This window comes from Copadichromis virginalis, linkage group LG20 (assembly GCF_057382275.1).
Source record: "Copadichromis virginalis isolate Kocher_CV1m ecotype Utaka linkage group LG20, C_Virginalis_male_GT1.1, whole genome shotgun sequence".
In the NCBI taxonomy this organism is placed as follows: domain Eukaryota; kingdom Metazoa; phylum Chordata; class Actinopteri; order Cichliformes; family Cichlidae; genus Copadichromis; species Copadichromis virginalis.
Window position 1 is genome coordinate 24,998,307 of NC_140637.1, and position 18,681 is coordinate 25,016,987.

The 18,681-nt window shown below is 44.9% G+C and overlaps 1 protein-coding gene across 4 annotated transcripts in view; it reads left to right on the forward strand.

Annotated features, from left to right (window-relative positions):
- prkcz (protein kinase C, zeta) overlaps window positions 1–18,420 on the forward strand; it is a 101,979-nt gene extending 83,559 nt beyond the window's left edge. For 3 of the 4 annotated variants that reach the window (XM_085444721.1, XM_085444722.1, XM_085444723.1), the window contains 2 exons: window positions 4,874–4,989; window positions 16,030–18,420. In XM_085444721.1, the coding sequence (XP_085300847.1) occupies window positions 4,874–4,989; window positions 16,030–16,117 (204 nt within the window). In that variant the 3' untranslated portion in view covers window positions 16,118–18,420. Of the gene's footprint in view, window positions 1–4,601; window positions 4,755–4,873; window positions 4,990–16,029 lie in introns of all 4 variants that reach the window. The other variant, XM_085444724.1, reaches the window with a different exon arrangement.
- The last annotated feature ends 261 nt before the right edge of the window (window positions 18,421–18,681 follow it).

Sequence of the window (18,681 nt, forward strand, 5' to 3'; positions counted from 1 at the left end):
GAGAAGCATGGACGTGAGGATAGGGACTGTGTCACACAGACACGACCATGACTTGTTGAGTGTTGTTAGTGTGTGTGCTCAAGCTCAGCGTCAGAAGAGAAAAAGGAATACTGGGGTGGATGAAACGGTGGAGAGAGGTGATTTAAGCAACTAACTATAAGCACTATATAAAACTGACTTGAATTGATTGGAGCAGACTTCAGTGGACACCCCCAAACAATCACAGCAGATGGCCCCGCCCCTCCTGTGCCTGATTCTGCCAGAGGTTTCTTCCTGTTAAAAGGGAGTTTTTCCTTCCCACTGTCACCAAAGTGCTTTCTCATAGGGGGTCATATGATTGTTGGGTTTTTCTCTGTATGTGTTATCGTACGATCTACTGTACAATATAAAGTACCTCGAGGCGACTGTTGTTGTGATTTGGCGCTGTGTAAACAAAATAGAATAGAATTACATGTATGTTAAGGAAACAGAGGTGATGAGGAGGTTTCTGCTTGTGGAGAGAAATGGAGACAGACAGATGATAGTAGACAAAAAGGACAGAAACAGCTGCAGTAAACACACATTTGAAGAAGAGGGGGAACAATAAATGACTTATAAGGGTGGAGGAAGGTGCACACAGGTAGACTGTATCTTATGTTGAAAGTGCATTAAGAAAGAGATGTGAGACTGCAAGGAGCAAATCTTCTTAGGCAGCAGTGAACAGTCTGTAGGATGAAACCAAGAAGAGGAATAACAAGTGAAGATAAAGCCAATGATTAAATGATGGAAGCTGAAGAAGGAAAACTGGAGACAGGCTCAGAGTGGTAAGAAAATATTATGTATATTTGAAATGGTTAGGAAAACTGCTAAGAAGGTGTTTGGTGTATGTGGAGGAAAGAGGACAAGCAGAAGGAAGTATAAGTATTCAAAGGACGAGGTTAGCAAAGGAAAAGTGGAAAAGTCAGGAAGATCAAAATAAACAAGAGACCAGGCGAACAGCAAACAGCTGGCAAAAGGAAAAAGACTTACAGACAGGAGACAGTGGACTGTACCATACCACAGCACTTTATCCAGCACTTATAAAAACAAAGCCAATGAATGGAGACAGGTGGTTGGTCCAGGTGAAGCACCTGTGGAGAAAGAGCAGCTCCTTTGACAGGATTGTTTAACATAAGCCTGCAGTCAGAGGAGGCTCGAGCAGTGGAGGAGCGAGTGGTGGTTCTGATCAACAAGGATGATGTGCAGAGTCATACCATGAAGGTGTGGGGAAAGAGCTGTTTCAGCGAGCTTAGGAAGAGAGGTGATGGCTGTGTGCTGACAAACAGAACTACACATGTAATGTCTGCAGATTTCTTCACAGCTATGTTTCCCCGTCCCCCCACCTCCGTCTCAGACCCACGCTTCCTCTTCTCCACTGTTCTCAGGAGGGTAATTACACTTTTCTGTTGTCTTAATTTGAGGTTTAACAAACATCTACTATGGAAATGGTGATTTCAGGGAGTGTCCACGCGGGGCTCGAGATAGGAATGGTGTTGCACAATAACTGGGATTCAAATAGAAGCATTCTGTTTGTGGCTACTCTCATAACTCTGATGAAAATTACATGTGTGCACTTTATACATACTATTAGAAGACATGATACCTGGAGTAGTGAGACGTGAACTACCCCGGAGGCCCGATGTCGGAGGCCCGATGTCGGAGGCCCGATGTCGGAGGTCCTTACCATGCAGACTGGAGGCTGACGGTTTTCAGCGGTTTCATTGGATGATACATGACAAACAGCAAACACAGCTGTGTTGTCAGTTTCACGATGGTGCATATGGAAATGTTGATCTCTAAGTATCACATTAAAAAAAACTATGTATCAGGATATTTTTTTAAACTTTTTAAAGTCTGTGTGTCTGTCTGTGTGCACACCAAGGACACAGTGGGTGATGTGTGGAAGCAGAGCTCCTGAGCAGAGTCCACACAGAGCAGAGAGACAGCGAGCTGAGCGAGCTGGAGAGGTAACGCTCTCTGCCCTCAGACCTGTCTCAGGACCTGACAGGTGTGGTGTACCACCACTGTGTTACCACATATTAATATTCATCACATGTTTCCTGAGGGAAGTTTTCTCTCTGTAACACGTCCGTTCTCCACAGTTCTTTTATTTTAGTCCAAGGCCAAATGTGAAGTTAGAAGTAGTGAGCAGCAAAGGCTGACACGAGACCCAGGTAGGTGCCCAGCTACTGCTGTCACAGCTCCTCCCACATTTCAAAGGTTCGATGAAACACAGAGGGTCTCACAGCCGTGGGGTCCCTTTGTCTCCAGCTGTGGACCAACAATGCAGGACGTTTCTTTGTGGGACGTTCACTGATAAAAAACAAACCAACAGTAAATGAATGGTGACTGGCCTCCCTGATGTTGTCCTTCTTGTTTTGGAGAATGATGGAGAGGCTGAGAGCAGCACTCAGACAGCGAGCGTGGCACACCGTCATTTTACACATGTGAGAGAGACATGTGTGACAGCTCGTCACTGACACTAACGCCTGCACACACACACACACACACACACACACACACACACACACACACACACGGTCAGTGTTGTGATCTCAGGCACCTGCACAGCCCTGACGTTCACTGACCTCTTTTATCTTCCACTGTGGTCTCAGGGACACTTTTCCCACACTTCAACATGTGTGTAGTACTAATGTTTCAGATCCTGTGTGTGTGTGTGTGTGTGTGTGTGTGTGTGTGGGCTCACTCCAGGCTTTCACTTCATTACCAACACACAGTGATTAAGCTTGCCCAGCAACACATCAGAAAGAGTGGGGAAAGTAGGAGGAGAGAGGAGAGCAGTGTAACAAGATAAAAGAATGGAGAATGAGTAAGAAAGATAGAGGCGAGAGGAGAAAGATGGAGACAGGATGTGAGGGGGTGAAACTGACAGAGTGTGTAGGTAGGCGCCGAAAACCTGAAAAAGAAATGAACAAATAGAGAGAGAGAGAGTGTGTGTGTGTGTGTGTGTTTGGGAGAATGTGGGCAAATTTGATGGATAGAAAAACATACAAAGTGAGTTATTTGGTGTTTATCTGTTTGAAGCTGAAAACACTTTGAACCAATAACATTAGAGAAGTGCATCAACTACTAAAACAAACACACACACACACACACACACACACACACACACACACACACACACACACACACACACACAGTAATCACAGCTAAGCACCACAGCTGGCTGGTTCCCAGGATTGACCCACCCTGTGATCAGGGCCAGGTTTTTGTGAGTCCAGGTCCTGAATGTAAGGCCTACAGACAGCTGCCTGTCACATCTGTAATGTCTGTAATGTTCTTCATCTGTAATGTTTTTCACACCACCTGGTGTGGAGAACATGCCCTCCACAGAGTTCCTATGATGGGAAACCGTTTGTTTGGCTCCTGTATCAGGTCATAAAGATGGTTTTTAATGCAGTGGAGGTGACAATAGACTCATTCTTGGAGAGGAGCTGCAGTTTCCTGCAGGCTTTTGGAAGTCTGGATTTCACATAGTGTCAAATGTTAAACATCGAGATTCTCTTGTAGGTACATAACACCAGACACAGTGTGTAAAAGTCTTGGATGATTCAGCCTTTACAAGGAGCATCATCATCATTCAGACTCCTCCCACCAACAGTAAGCCGGAACCATCTGAACAGTGGTAAGGCTCAATCAGCCCTCCTCGAACAGTCTACCTGCTCAGAGTTTTTCAACCACACCAACACAATTGACGCTCATCACCCTTCCTACACACCACATTTAGCTTCTGTGATTCTCTGTTTTAAATGAAATCCCACTTGAAAGATCACCATTTTGACTCAGTGGAGGAGAACCAGTATGTGTCACTGATGACACACAGTGGATAAAATGGAAATGTCTCCAGCAGCAGTGTCTCAGAACACAGATGCTGTGGGTTGTGCGTCCCCACTGATCCAGTGTAGACATTAAAATACTTTAAAATAAGAATACAACTTTTTTGGCAGAATAGCTGGAGCTCATGTTCACTGTGTGAAGCATGAGGCTGGGCACACACCTTGATCTATGACATCACGTAATATGGTCATTGTTTAATGTTCAACTATAAGAAAATGGTACCCGTGGTCTGGCACAGCCTCCAAATCCCAGATGGTCACATCTATTTTAGGGCTTCTTTTCACCCAGCTTTCTAAAGAGAAAACAGTGAAACGCAGCATGACGAGCGAAGCTGGGTACCTGTGGTTTTTCTGTGCCCGTCTGACTTCATTGTGTTCTTAGAAAATGTCCTCAGCGCACATTTGAACAGGATGAGGGACGAATGTGAAACCATGGAAACAAATCAGACAAAAACTCTGGCTGAATCACTCAGGCATAATTATTCTGCTGCCTCAACCTTCTTCGTTCTGTTGTTTGGCTTCATCGCTACACAGAAATACAGCAACACGAGCCCAAGCTTCTGTTTCTCTGTTTCACATCTGGCCAAATGTTGGTGCAGATGTGTTAGAATATGTTTGTGCTTTCACGTTACCTATTCAGTGACATCAGGCTATCACACACTGATGATGGATGTCAAATATGTGCCATTAAGTCCTTTGTCTTTTTGGTGATTTTGATTCACACAGAATCACTCACTGGGTTTTGCTCTTTGCCTCGCCCCCTCCCTCCCTGCCTCCCCGGGACCAAGTGGACATGTCAGACCCTACCAGGGGCTGTTTCCCTGGATAACACAGCTCCCAGGATCAGAGGGGACACATAAACTCCTCCACTGTGGAAATGTGGGTGTGGGGGTGTCTACACTTGTGAAAATGTGCCTTTTTTATTTGACTTCATGGCTCCACTCTCAGTGAGTAAAAGCAACTGTTATATGTAATACACTCTGTTTGTTTTCACTCAGCTGGAGAAGAAAGAAGTGACGCCGCCCTTCAAACCTCAAATCTCTGATGAGTACGGCCTAGAAAACTTTGACACGCAGTTTACTAATGAACCAGTGCAGCTAACACCAGACGATGAGTAAGTACTGCTTTTCAGCTCAAACACAGCCTTTATTAAAGTCAAGCTTATGTGAATAAAGTTTCATGTGTGGAACTGCACGTCTGTCTTAACGTAAGCATGACTGTTGTTTTGTCAGTACATGATGATAACTCTTTACTGTGATCAGTTACTGCCATCATCAAGCACTCAGAAGAACTGTATGGAGGGTTCTCACAGATAACTCCATATTTTTGTTCTTGGACTCCCTTAGAGTAGCTTTGCATGATTCCCAGTTCAGAATAAGTCTTTGTTTTTCTTATACGGAGCATTCAGTGCTGTGTGCAGCAGTGAAAACATAATAATATCACAGCTTAAACACAGGTTGTCCTGTGTCTTTGTGGATCATACCATATGATAGACGGAGTAACATATGGTTCAAGGTGTGGGTGGGATTACATCGGGGTCGGCTCTGAGCTCCTCTAGTTTGCAGCAGCGATAGACAGCTAGTGAGGTCACAACTATCCATAGACACTGATGTTCCCAAAGGACAGTGGGATCTGCCAGAGCAGGGAGCAGGATCAATCAGATTCAATTCAGTTTTATTTATACAGCGCCAAATCACAACAACAGTCGCCTCAAGGTGCTTTATGTTGTACAGTAGACCCTACAGTAATACATCAGTCATATGAGCAAACACTTTGATGAGGGTGGGAAGGCAGCTCTTTATGTCTTTAAGACATTCCTGCAGTTTAACTAATTGGTGTGTGTTATCTGGGTTCATAGATAGATAGAGCTGGGTGTCATCAGCATAGCAGTGAAAATTTATGCTATTTCTTCTAATGATACTGCCAAAGGGAAGCATGTATAATGTAAACAGAATGTGTCCTAGCACTGAACCCTGTGGAACACCATAATTAACCTCAGTGTGTGAAGAGGACTCTCCATTTACATGCACAAATTGAAGTCTATTAGATAGATATGATACAAACCACTGCAGCGCAGTACCTGTAATACCTACAGCGTGCTCTAATCGCTCTAATACAGGTGGATGAGACCGTTGAGAGGTGGAGGTAAGATCTGGAGAGAGAGGAATGAAAATCAGCAGAATATGACAGAATAATGAGTGTGAATGAGACAGAGGCACGGGCAGCTACAAGGAGCAGAGAAGAGTTTAAATGGCTGTAGTCAACCATCCAACAACAGACAGAAGAAGAGCGTGCAGGCAGAGTGGAGTAGGTGCAGATGAGTATCATGGGTGATTTGTGAAAGCAAATATTCAGAAGATGGTAATGAGCTGGAGGTGGGAGAGATTCACTGGGATTGACCGGGATGGACAGGATTAGAAATGAAAGGAAGAGGAAAGATGTAAGTCCCAGGACTGCTGCTCCTGTGTTTCTCATACAGATGTGCAGCAGCCACTATAGAGGTGTTCAGTGGAGACAACAGTCCATCCTGTCCTGGTCACACAGAGCCTAAAAACAGAGCTCACTCTGTAACGTCACACAAACACTGGGTGGACCATCTTCCCAACAGACTCCTGCATCCAATAAAGAATGCCCCCATGTGAGTTTCCAATGTTGGGGGGTTGTTTTGATTAATGCAAACATGCAGCTCCAGGATCTGAGTGGAGCCCTTGTTTAAGGCTGAACTTTGAAGAGAAAAGGCTTAAAGATATTACACAACCACGGACACACTGAAGGAACACATCATCCTGTTTTCCTCTCTGTGTCACTAAATAGATTCCATAAGGCTTTGGCAGCAGATCTATCCCAGCCAATGTTAGAAAACATCATGTTGGTTTGATTCTCGATGCTCCAAAACTTGAATTTCCCCTTCTGAGGATTTATGGAGCTTGTGATCATGATGGCAGGAACACAATGCCTTTATGGAACGGTTCACATAAGTCCGAGTTGATAATACGGACAGAGGTGTTACTGTCTGGCTGTGACAGTTACATGGTGGACTGACTAAAGGCTCTTACAGGATGGAGTAAGACGTTTGTGCAGCAACAAAAAGCCGAGGTCACCAAAACCAAAATATGACAGTGCAGTATTAAACAAAGTGTCACTGCAGAGTAGGAAACCCTGTCAGCACGTGTGATCGAGCCACACTTCAGTGGCCTTGGTGACTTGTTTCGTGCGTCGGTGTACACTGTGAACGGTTTTCCTGGAGCATGTGCACTGGTAGCATTGTTTCCCTCCTAACAGCACTGCTCTTCATTACTGTTTCCCTCCCTGTTTCCTGTTGGCATCTGTCTTTGTTTTATGTGAATAACATAATGACTATGTGCACTTTCTGAGCTTTATAAGCCTGCTGTTATTCAGCACAACTGTTGCTCAGGAGCAGAAGCCGAACCGATAATTAAATCCTTTAGGCACCTTTAAATAATGGGATCTCTGATAGCATGACGACAGACTAAGAAGCCTTCTAAAATAATTGGATCTGGCACACTGCTGGACTGTGTAATTTTTGTTTGCATGGACATTCAATTTTCAATTCAATTTTATTTACACAGCACCAAATCACAACAGTTGCTTCAAGGAGCTTTATATTGTACAGTAGACCCTACAATACTACATACAGAGAAAACCCAACAATCACATGACCCCCTATGAGCAAGCACTTTGGCGACAGTAGGAAGGAAAAACTCCCTTTTAACAGGAAGAAACCTCCGGCAGAACCAGGCTCAGGGAGGGGCGGGGCCATCTGCTGCGACCGGTTGGGGTGAGAGAAGGAAGACAGGATAAAGACATGCTGTGGAAGAGAGACAGAGATTAATAACAGATATGATTCAATGCAGAGAGGTCTATTAATACATAGTGAGTGAAGAAGAAACACCCAATGCATCATGGGAATCCCCGGCAGCCTACATCTATTGCAGCATAACTAAAGGAGGATTCAGGGTCACCTGGTCCAGCCCTAACTATATGCTTTAGCAAAAAGGAAAGTTTGAAGCCTAATCTTAAAAGTAGAGATACAGGGAGTGCAGAATTATTAGGCAAATGAGTATTTTGTCCACATCATCCTCTCCATGCATGCTGTCTTACTCCAAGCTGTATAGGCTCGAAAGCCTACTACCAATTAAGCATATTAGGTGATGTGCATCTCTGTAATGAGAAGGGGTGTGGTCTAATGACATCAACACCCTATATCAGGTGTGCATAATTATTAGGCAACGTCCTTTCCTTTGGCAAAATGGGTCAAAAGAAGGACTTGACAGGCTCAGAAAAGTCAAAAATAGTGAGATATCTTGCAGAGGGATGCAGCAGTCTCAAAACTGCAAAGCTTCTGAAGCGTGATCATCGAACAATCAAGCGTTTCATTCAAAATAGTCAACAGGGTCGCAAGAAGCGTGTGGAAAAACCAAGGCGCAAAATAACTGCCCATGAACTGAGAAAAGTCAAGCGTGCAGCTGCCAAGATGCCACTTGCCACCAGTTTGGCCATATTTCAGAGCTGCAACATCACTGGAGTGCCCAAAAGCACAAGGTGTGCAATACTCAGAGACATGGCCAAGGTAAGAAAGGCTGAAAGACGACCACCACTGAACAAGACACACAAGCTGAAACGTCAAGACTGGGCCAAGAAATATCTCAAGACTGGTTTTCCTAAGGTTTTATGGACTGATGAAATGAGAGTGAGTCTTGATGGGCCAGATGGATGGGCCCGTGGCTGGATTGGTAAAGGGCAGAGAGCTCCAGTCCGACTCAGACGCCTGCAAGGTGGAGGTGGAGTACTGGTTTGGGCTGGTATCATCAAAGATGAGCTTGTGGGGCCTTTTCGGGTAGAGGATGGAGTCAAGCTCAACTCCCAGTCCTACTGCCAGTTTCTGGAAGACACCTTCAAGCAGTGGTACAGGAAGAAGTCTGCATCCTTCAAGAAAAACATGATTTCCATGCAGGACAATGCTCCATCACACGCGTCCAAGTACTCCACAGAGTGGCTGGCAAGAAAGGGTATAAAAGAAGAAAAACTAATGACATGGCCACCTTGTTCACCTGATCTGAACCCCATTGAGAACCTGTGGTCCATCATCAAATGTGAGATTTACAAGGAGGGAAAACAGTACACCTCTCTGAACAGTGTCTGGGAGGCTGTGGTTGCTGCTGCACGCAATGTTGATGGTGAACAGATCAAAACACTGACAGAATCCATGGATGGCAGGCTTTTGAGTGTCCTTGCAAAGAAAGGTGGCTATATTGGTCACTGATTTGTTTTTGTTTTGTTTTTGAATGTCAGAAATGTATATTTGTGAATGTGGAGATGTTATATTGGTTTCACTGGTAAAAATAAATAATTGAAATGGGTATATATTTGTTTTTTGTTGTTGCCTAATAATTATGCACAGTAATAGTCACCTGCACACACAGATATCCCCCTAAAATAGCTAAAACTCAAAACAAACTAAAAACTACTTCCAAAAACATTCAGCTTTGATATTAACGAGTTTTTTGGGTTCATTGAGAACATGGTTGTTGTTCAATAATGAAATCATTCCTCAAAAATACAACTTGCCTAATAATTCTGCACTCCCTGTAGTCTGTCTCCTGAATCCAAACTGGCAGCTGGTTCCACAGAAGAGGGGCCTGAAAACTGAAGGACATGTGGGTGTTGGTGGCGTGCTACACACAGCTGGGTTTTTTTGGGCTGTTTTTGGTCTTTCAGAGTGAAGTTGTAACATGCGTTAAACCGTGTTTAAGAACAATGCGTGCCCACTGCAGCACCACATAGCTCATGCTCCCTCCATATTTCATATACAGTTTATGTGGAATTCAGCAGAATTTTACAAAGTATGGCTGAAAAACCTCTAGATTGTGTAACTCCTGGAGCTGTCCGCCTGCCGGGGGTCTGTCTGTCATGGCTTGTGATAATCTGTACCTCCGCAGTGTCTTGACTTGGAATTCACTCCAAAATAAATGACGCCCTTCGTGCTGTCACTAATTGGTATTATCACTGCAGAGCTGTTGACTGTGCTGCACTTGGCGGCCTTATTACATGCCCGTCATGATCTGCACCCACGGCAGATGTCTTTGGGAAGGATCCAGTTTGAAGTTTGTGCTGTTCAGCAGATATCAATGTTCAAAACCAGCCTTGGAGTGGCTGAGGCTCGCAGCTCATTAAAGGGCTGCAGCGAGATGTCTCTGAAGTTCATCCCAGCTCGTTTGTGTCAGACTTTGATGACGGGAGTCTGCGACTAACTCTTGGGAAGACGATCGTAGAAGAGGTCCAAATGGTGCAGTGGTGAGAAGAGGGAGAACGGGGTGGGGAGCACGTGACCAGTTCAGCAGCAGAGATAGCAAGTTGGCATCAAAAACTGCAGCACGTCAAAATAAGATGCACGGCTCCTCCCTGTGTCTCGCACTTTATCTCCCCACCCCCTCCTCTTCCCTGTTACCAAGGAGAGGGGCTGACGTTGCCCACTCTCGCTAGGAGGGGGTGATGCAAAAGCTCTCCAGTCTCCCCTCTCTCCCACTCATGATGGCTTTGGCACAAGAAGAAAGAGAAGTGAAAGCCATGAAAGGAGAGAGAAGGGTAAACCCTCCATGTTAGAGATTTACATTGCGACATTAAAAGCCAGGATGGCTGGGGGCCCTCGGCAGCGTGTGAGAGGAGTGCAGGAGAGGCTTTCTGTGCCAGCTCCCTATCTTAGAAAATGGCCAAGCTCTGCCTGTGCTTAGGAAACGAGGCCTTTGTCTTCACTAGCCTTGATCCTTAGTGATGGATTTCAAGAGCCTGAATATATAGCAGCTAGGACTATAGTACTGCTTTAGTGTGGCACGTCCTCACAGAGCCGGTGACGTGTTTGCAGCAGCTCACTTTTTTCGTTAAATCCTTTTTTCCCGTTCTTGGATGAACAGATCTTTCCAGACTTGTGCAGTCATACTCTTCACTACGTTACTTTGCATTCACTGATGCTGCATGTCTGTCTGTGATGTTCACTGGCAGGTGTTGCAGCTAGTTTCATTGTTTTAGTAATTGCACGAATAATTTGAATCATGCATGTACATCCAGCCCCAACTGTGTGATGCTGTTGTATCATTATGGACTAAATCTCTGATATATTCACTTCATCTTCACTTACATAACGCCAGCTCACAGTCACCACATCGTAGCTAAAAAACCCCAACAATCAGACAACCTGCTATCAGCAAGCCCTTGGTGAGTCCACCTATCTATGCATTGAATTCAGTGCCACAGGGGGAGAGCCAGGTACACTGTGGAAAGGCTGTCAGTCTGTCACAGGGCTAACACAGAGAAATAACCAGGTGCTCAGCACTGATGCCTCGCAGCAAGAAAGTCCTGGTTGGAATCCACCATCTGTGTGGAGCTTGTATGTTTTCCTCGCTTCTTTCCGACTGATGTGGCTTTCTCCCACAGTCCAAGATGAGCAGTTATTGGAGGTTAACTGGTGATTGTAATTGCATACATGTGTGAATGTGAGTGGTTTGTCTGTCTCAACTCAGGGGCAGCCATCTGCCACGAAAAGGAAGACTTTGAAATTGTTTCATTACCACCACCTTAAAGCCTTTAATAAGGATAAACTGGTCATATTTCAAACTGTGAGGCTCTTCTGTCCTGTCTCTGCTCTCTCCCTCACTTACCAGCAGGTCGCACTGGATGGCTGCCACACCTGAGCCTGGTTCTGATCAACTTCCTGTTTAAAGGCTGTTTTTCCCTCCTACCTTTGCCGACTGTTAGCTTATTACAATAAAGCGCCTTGTTGTGAATTGGCACTATAGAAGCAAAACGGAATTGAATTAAAATGTGTCTGACACGACTGTGAGTGTGAGAAGACGATGCAGGGTTTTGAAATTCACACCAAAGGTGCCGCTACTCAAAGTTTGAATTTCAGTGAGCTCAGCCTCAAGGTCAGAGGTCAAGCTTTCTGAAACTCTTGTGACTGTGATAACTGAAGCAGGAAGTCACCAAGGACATTCAAATGTAACTGTACGCACAGCTACGTGGAGGCTGAGGGGTAGCACCTGTTCACACACTCACACAGTGTGATAGATGCATCCAGGGCAAGTGTAAGAGTCAGGGTGAAAGAGTGTGTGTGTTTGTGTGTGTCTATGAGGCTTATAGTAAGAAAGTATTAAAGCTGTGTATATGTACCACTGTGTTCACTGTTAAGAATTAAAATGGTTCTGAGGGTGGGAGGAGATTCAACTCAATAATGGTATGGATGATGATAATGAAGTCGCACATAGTGTAATATACCTTTAGATCTGAGAAAACGAAACTCTTTTACTGGGACATTTACTGGGATATTTGCTTTGGCTGTTTCTAAAATGAAGTGTGGCTATCTAAGTCACCACTGTCAACACGACACATTCTTACTCCGCTAAAAGCACTTACAGAGTTGCACTTACAGAGCTGCACTACAGAGCTGCACTACAGAGCTGCACTTACAGAGCTGCAATTACAGAGCTGCACTTACAGAGCTGCACTACGGAGTGGTCCACTGATCTGCACTTACAGAGCTGCACTTACAGAGCTGCACTTACAGAGCTGCACTTACAGAGCTGCACTTACAGAGCTGCACTACAGAGCTGCACTTACAGAGCTGCAATTACAGAGCTGCACTTACAGAGCTGCACTACGGAGTGGTCCACTGATCTGCACTTACAGAGCTGCACTTACAGAGCTGCACTACAGAGCTGCAATTACAGAGCTGCAATTACAGAGCTGCACTTACAGAGCTGCATTACAAAGCTGCATTACAAAGCTGCACTTACAGAGCTGCACTATAGAGCGGTCCACTGATCTGCACTTACAGAGCTGCACTACAGAGCTGCACTACAGAGTGGTCCACTGATCTGCACTTACAGAGCTGCACTACAAAGCTACACTTACAGAGCTGCACTTACAGAGCTGCACTACAAAGCTGCACTTACAGAGCTGCACTTACAGAGCTGCACTTACAGAGCTGCACTACAGAGCTGCACTACAGAGTGGTCCACTGATCTGCACTTAGAGAGCTGCACTACAAAGCTGCACTTACAGAGCTGCACCACAGAGCTGCACCACAGAGCTACACTTGCAGAGCTGCACTACAGAGCGGTCCACTGATCTGAATGCCAGCCCACATCACCGATGGCTCAGCTGCTCCATTTATAGTTGGGGAAACATGTCCAGGCCACACCGCAGCTTTCATTTCCCTAATGGAGACAGCTGTGTGAATTACAGCTGGTAGTGTACACCTGTAAGTATGTGCATTAGCTTAGTGCTCAGCTACAACTGTGACTGAGATGGACATGAGACAAATTTGAGGAAACGATGCAGACATAAACTTGAGCAACACGTTTGTATTTGGCTGTTTCTAAAATGAAGTGTGGCTATCTAAGTCACCACTGTCAACACGACACATTCTTACTCAGCTAAGGCGTGGACATAGCGTAAAAGAGTTCATAGTTTATTTTATTACTACCTGTAATTTATTGCAGATTACTTGTATTTGCTTAATTGTTTACTAAATGTTTGAGGTGTGAAATAAACCGCAATAGAGCAAAATATGGGTGTGTGTGGTTGGAAGATGTGTTTGTGCGGGGGGGACATTTTTGTTGTAAAACAAAGGGGGGCCTAGCAAAAAAAGTTTGGGAACCACTGCACTAATCAAAACTTTGAGTTCAAGTTTTGGCCAAACTGAACCCCAGAGGCTCCTCAGTTCCTGTGAAACCTGTTTGTGTGCTGTGATGATGGTAAATCTGGCTCGATTCATTCATATGAACTTCTGGATCAGTTCTGCAATGAAACACACAAAAATGCAATTCACAGCTGAGGTTAGTAAGGTTAGTATTGAAGAATTGAAGAGTATTGAAGAATAACCTAATGTAACCTAATAACCACTGATCTCAGCCCACATCAGCTGATGGCTCAGCTGCACGTTTCCACAGAGGATGTGTTTTTGAGCTGTGTTAGCCTCCACACTGCTGGTTCGTTTGATCCTTCCATCCTTGTAAGACGATATCCATGACATGATGTCAGAAAAACAAAAACCACTGTGCAGATGAATCAGGAGCTGGCTGAATGCTTTATGTGTTTGTTTCTTCCACTAACGAAGGAATAATCTCAGGTGGAACTTTATAAACTGTGGATTAGGAGCAGCTGGGTAAAAAAAATGCAGTCCCTTAGCAACACTACCGCCTTCTCCCTACTGCAGCAACAGGCTGTTTACTCGTGCGTGCGTGTGCGTGTGTGTGTGTGCGTGTGTGTGTGTGTACATGTGTGGTTGTGTTGGCCAATGGAAGGGAGCGGGGCATGGTTAAGCTCTTGCCGAGGGGAGGCCTCTTGCTGGGAAAGGCCAAGATGTTTTCTCGCTGCAGACACGGAGCAGGGGGCTTTGAAGTTAAAACAATAGACACGTTCACTGGTCCTCTCCCTGCTCCACCAGGTGGGTGGGAGTCTCACTTTAAGGGCCACCGCTTTGTCAGATAGCTTGCAGATCCCACCCACAGAGAGCACCAGGACAAGTGAATGAAACGCTATAGTGTCTTTGAGTGTGCAGACTGGAATATTGATGAAGCAAATATTTTCTCTCCATCTGATCTCATGTGAAGGACTCGCACTGTAGGAGTAGGTCAAGCAACAATAACGCCATTAGATTTAGAAAGTGGGCTTTTTTGTTTTCAAGTTTCAGGGAGAACGAGGAGGCAGAGTGAAAGACCACAGAGGGGGAAACACAAAGGAGAGTGGAGAAGGTTTGGGAGACGACCAAAACAAACAGTGTGTTCAACCAATGTAAATGGTTCTTTTTGCTGACTTGGAAAACGTGAAAGCGTTACCAGATGGAGACGAAGAGGAGAGAGTGCAGAAAGAGCCGTGGACACACTGATCCACAGAGCGATCCACAGTGTGATCCACAGACCTGCAGTCTTTCTAATGAATCCTCCAAAAACAAACCTGATGTCATACGTCAGCATTTTCCTTTAAAATCATTTTCAGCAGCACGACGTTTATCCCAATCAGAGTAAGAACAGCAGGGCATGTTTCAGATCTCTGTTACGCTGGTGTGGGCACTCTTCTGTCCACACACTCCCCACCCTGCTGCAGCCTTCACCTTATAGGACAGGCTGGCACATGGACAAATGCCAAACTTTAGGCATCAAGGTCAACAAGTGGCTCAGGCCACTTCATTAGGTAAACCTTGATATTAACAGCTTGGACCTCGCTTCATCCTCACAACTCTGCTAATTCTTTGTGCATTGCTCAGATGTGTTGGTCCATATTTACATGATAGCATCACACAGATGCTACAGAGTCGTCATGGTACACATTTCAAATTTGGTCATTGTGGAATCCATTTGAAAGGTTCAAGCCAGTTTAAACTAGTTCAGGCTGATCTGAGCTGTGCCAAAAAACTGTCTTCCACACCACATTACACCAAGTGCTGCTACAAGGAAGAATGGATCCATGCTTTATGCTGATTAGCATTTTGTGACCATTGTAGCAGAAATGGAGACTCAGCAGACTAGGCAGCGTTTTTCTAATCTTCTATTGTCCAGTGTTGGTGAGCTTATGTGAACTGTAGCCTCAGTTTCCTGTTCTTAGCTGACAGGGGGGGCATACACTGTGGTCTGTGCATTCTGCTCTGACCTCTGGCATCAACAATTTGTGCCGAGAGAACCGCCGCTCACTCATATTTTCTTTTTTCCCTCAACCATTCTCTAAAACCAGAAAGATGATTGTGTGGAAAATCCCAGAAGAGCTACACTTTCTGAATTACTGAGTCAATCACCTTGCTACATTCTATCATTTCAATCATTTCTTAAAGCAAATTTAGTGGTATTTGTATCAGTAGGTACGTTCTACTGATACCTGCACTGATTGCCAAGAAAATGAAAACAGAACCATAACTCAGTGGGTACAGAGCCTGAAAATGTTCTAAACAATGGTCTGCAATTCAACATGGACATTCCCCCACCCCTCCAAAAAACATCATTTTACTTCCTTTAGATTCCAAACCTGGAAAAAGATGTGGTGACGCTCACCTGAGAGACGCCAGGAGCAAACCTGGTTTACTCTCAGTAGCTCTGTGGTAAAACAAGTCCTCTAATTGTTCTTTCCATCCTTCTCTCCTCAGGGACGTCATCAAGAGAATAGACCAGTCCGAGTTTGAGGGATTTGAATACATCAACCCCCTGCTGCTAGCCACAGAAGAGTCTGTATGAAGGAGAAACCAGCGTCCTCCTCCGAGCTGCTGTTCAAAAACAGAAACAAACAAACAAACTTGCAAGCCAACTCAACTCAGAAAGGCGACAACAAGGAGGAAGTTCCCCCTGGACCTGTCCACAAGGCAAACGGGAGGAGGGAGAGTTTTTCCCTGGGGAGCCGGACGCCGGACTACAGGAACATTCCCTGACTTTATGCTGTCTTCTCCTTTTCTTTGTTTGGTCCTGTTGTCCCTGTCAGTCCATCCTCGTGTCAGAGCAGGACTGGCTGTGTGAGCGTTTCATTCTGTGCCTGCCACCATCAACACGTTTCAGCCCATCTCACGCCCTGGATGAATACGATGGCTCTACGGAACAACTTTAAATAATTTTACGTGCAATTTTTTATTCTTCTTTTTTTTTTCTATCTTGGTAGGGGGGCCACGCCTCACACACACAAGAATGTACAATGACAAAGGAGAAAATGTTGTTATTGTGTATTATGATGTAGCTAGTGAATCCAAAATTGATGATGCCTTTTATTGATGCAAGTGGCACATGTTCCTCCATAACCACAAACTTTTCTTTGTGTTCTGTTGTTTTCACAAACAAGGGGGTGACAACTTTTTATTTAAGAAGTGCCTCAAAGATCAAATGATTTCCCGTGTCTCTGACTGCACCTCTATCTGTTCACCTGTTACGGCTGCAGCAGGTAACGCAGCTGAAACTCTGCCAGGGTATGTCCGAACTCTCGTCCAGCGTATGGAGCTCGCTAAGCTGCCTCAGTCCCCACACACAAACAAACCTTCTTATTTTTAACGAATCGTTCAAATAATCAACATTTCCTGTGAATGTGTAATTGACACAAGCAGCTGGGAGGAGACCTGACCTCTTTCCTTACACATGTGTAATTGTAATATTTCCCAGTGAAGGTCCGCGTTATCGTCACATAGGTGAGGAGCAGCAGACAGACTTGGCCCATGCCTGCTGTCAGACGTTGGCTTCAGCTTCCACAGTAAATGCAGCTTTGGGTTCCTCCTCACCAGGTGCTGCTGCGTGACCATCTGTGTGACCTGCTGGGGGAAACTGGTCACCGTTTCCTTTATGTGCTCACTGTGTGGTTCCATGTCTACAGTGACCTGCTGCAACGACAGCTGGAAATCTGTTTGCAAGTCTAAATGAAATGGGAGAACAGCAGAAAAGCCATGAGAGCTTTTCCGTGGTTTTCACAGACATTAGTGGGTCTTCCCTGTGTGGGGGAACAAAGCTTTTTTGGGTTAAATTCCAGGTGTGTTACTTTGGAGTTTGTCTCGACGCCCAGTCAATCTCAGCAAAGGCCGCCCTCCCTGAGCCTGGTTCTGGCAGAGGTCTGTTCCCATTAAACAGGCGTTCTTCCTCCCTACTGTTGCCAAGCTCTGTTTATAGAGGATCATCTGATTGTTGAGGACTATGCCTACAGTACTAGAGATACTGTAAAAAAGTGCCCTGAGACAACTGCTGGGGCGCTAAAGAAAGAAAAGTGGGTCATTCCCAGTCTCAGCTGTAATGTTGTGGATGAGTGTTAGTCAGGGGTTGGAGGATTAGGTCACTATTATAATTCATGCCCTCCATCATGCAGCTGCTGGTGCACAACAGCTATAAAACCAGTACGAAGCCATGAGTTTGTCTTTACTATATAATGAAGTTTTCAGGACACTTTAACTCTGTATACTGCCTCCTTTTATACACAGCAAGCAACATATCAGTACCTAACTGAAGCTTTGATGTTTTAATGCTGGGACATCAGTGAGCACACATTCATGTCTCCAACACAACTCAGTGCTTCTGATGCAGGCTGTGTGTATCTGCATACATGTTCTTCTGAGGGAGGAGAAGCTCTCAGTTAGCTGTTTGTGATTAAACTTGACCCACGCTAATTTAATACCCTCATAATAGGATTAATTAGCTGATCAGTCACAGGGCCTCAATTAGCTGCAGGCCCTGTACAGGCAGGGAGACGGCGTAATGAAGTTCCAGTCACAATGAAAATACACACCTCTAATCTAAAGAAGCATCCTCCTCCTCCAACCCCGACACTCCATCTCACAGACTGTATTTTATTACCTGCACACAGGTGATACATTAGTGATGCTGTTTTTCCCCTTAAGGGACCAATGGATAAACTGGAAGCTCTTGACTCCACCTTACAGAACATGAAGGCCGCTCAAACCCCATGAAGGATTATTGAACTACAGTTCTGCTTTTACATAATGCTGGCCAGGTCTGCTTCATTTAGCTTCATCGCACCTTTGTAAATATGTGTAATTATTAAAAATCAAACTGGTTTTCTGTGAACCGAGTCCTTTTTTCTCTCACTGACGTCCTTTATTTGTGCCGACAACAGCAGGAAGATCTGTGCAGATGCTATAGATTTCTATGCGAGTGAACACTTGGGCTCATACAGCTCCTCTGATCAGCCCTCAGCTCTGTTCATGCAGAGAAGCACAGTCACCCTGAACCTAACGATACTGGGCTCAGTCACACTCGGTGAAAAATGATTTGCCCCTTCCTGATTTAACAAATAATTTAATATTAGACAAATAATC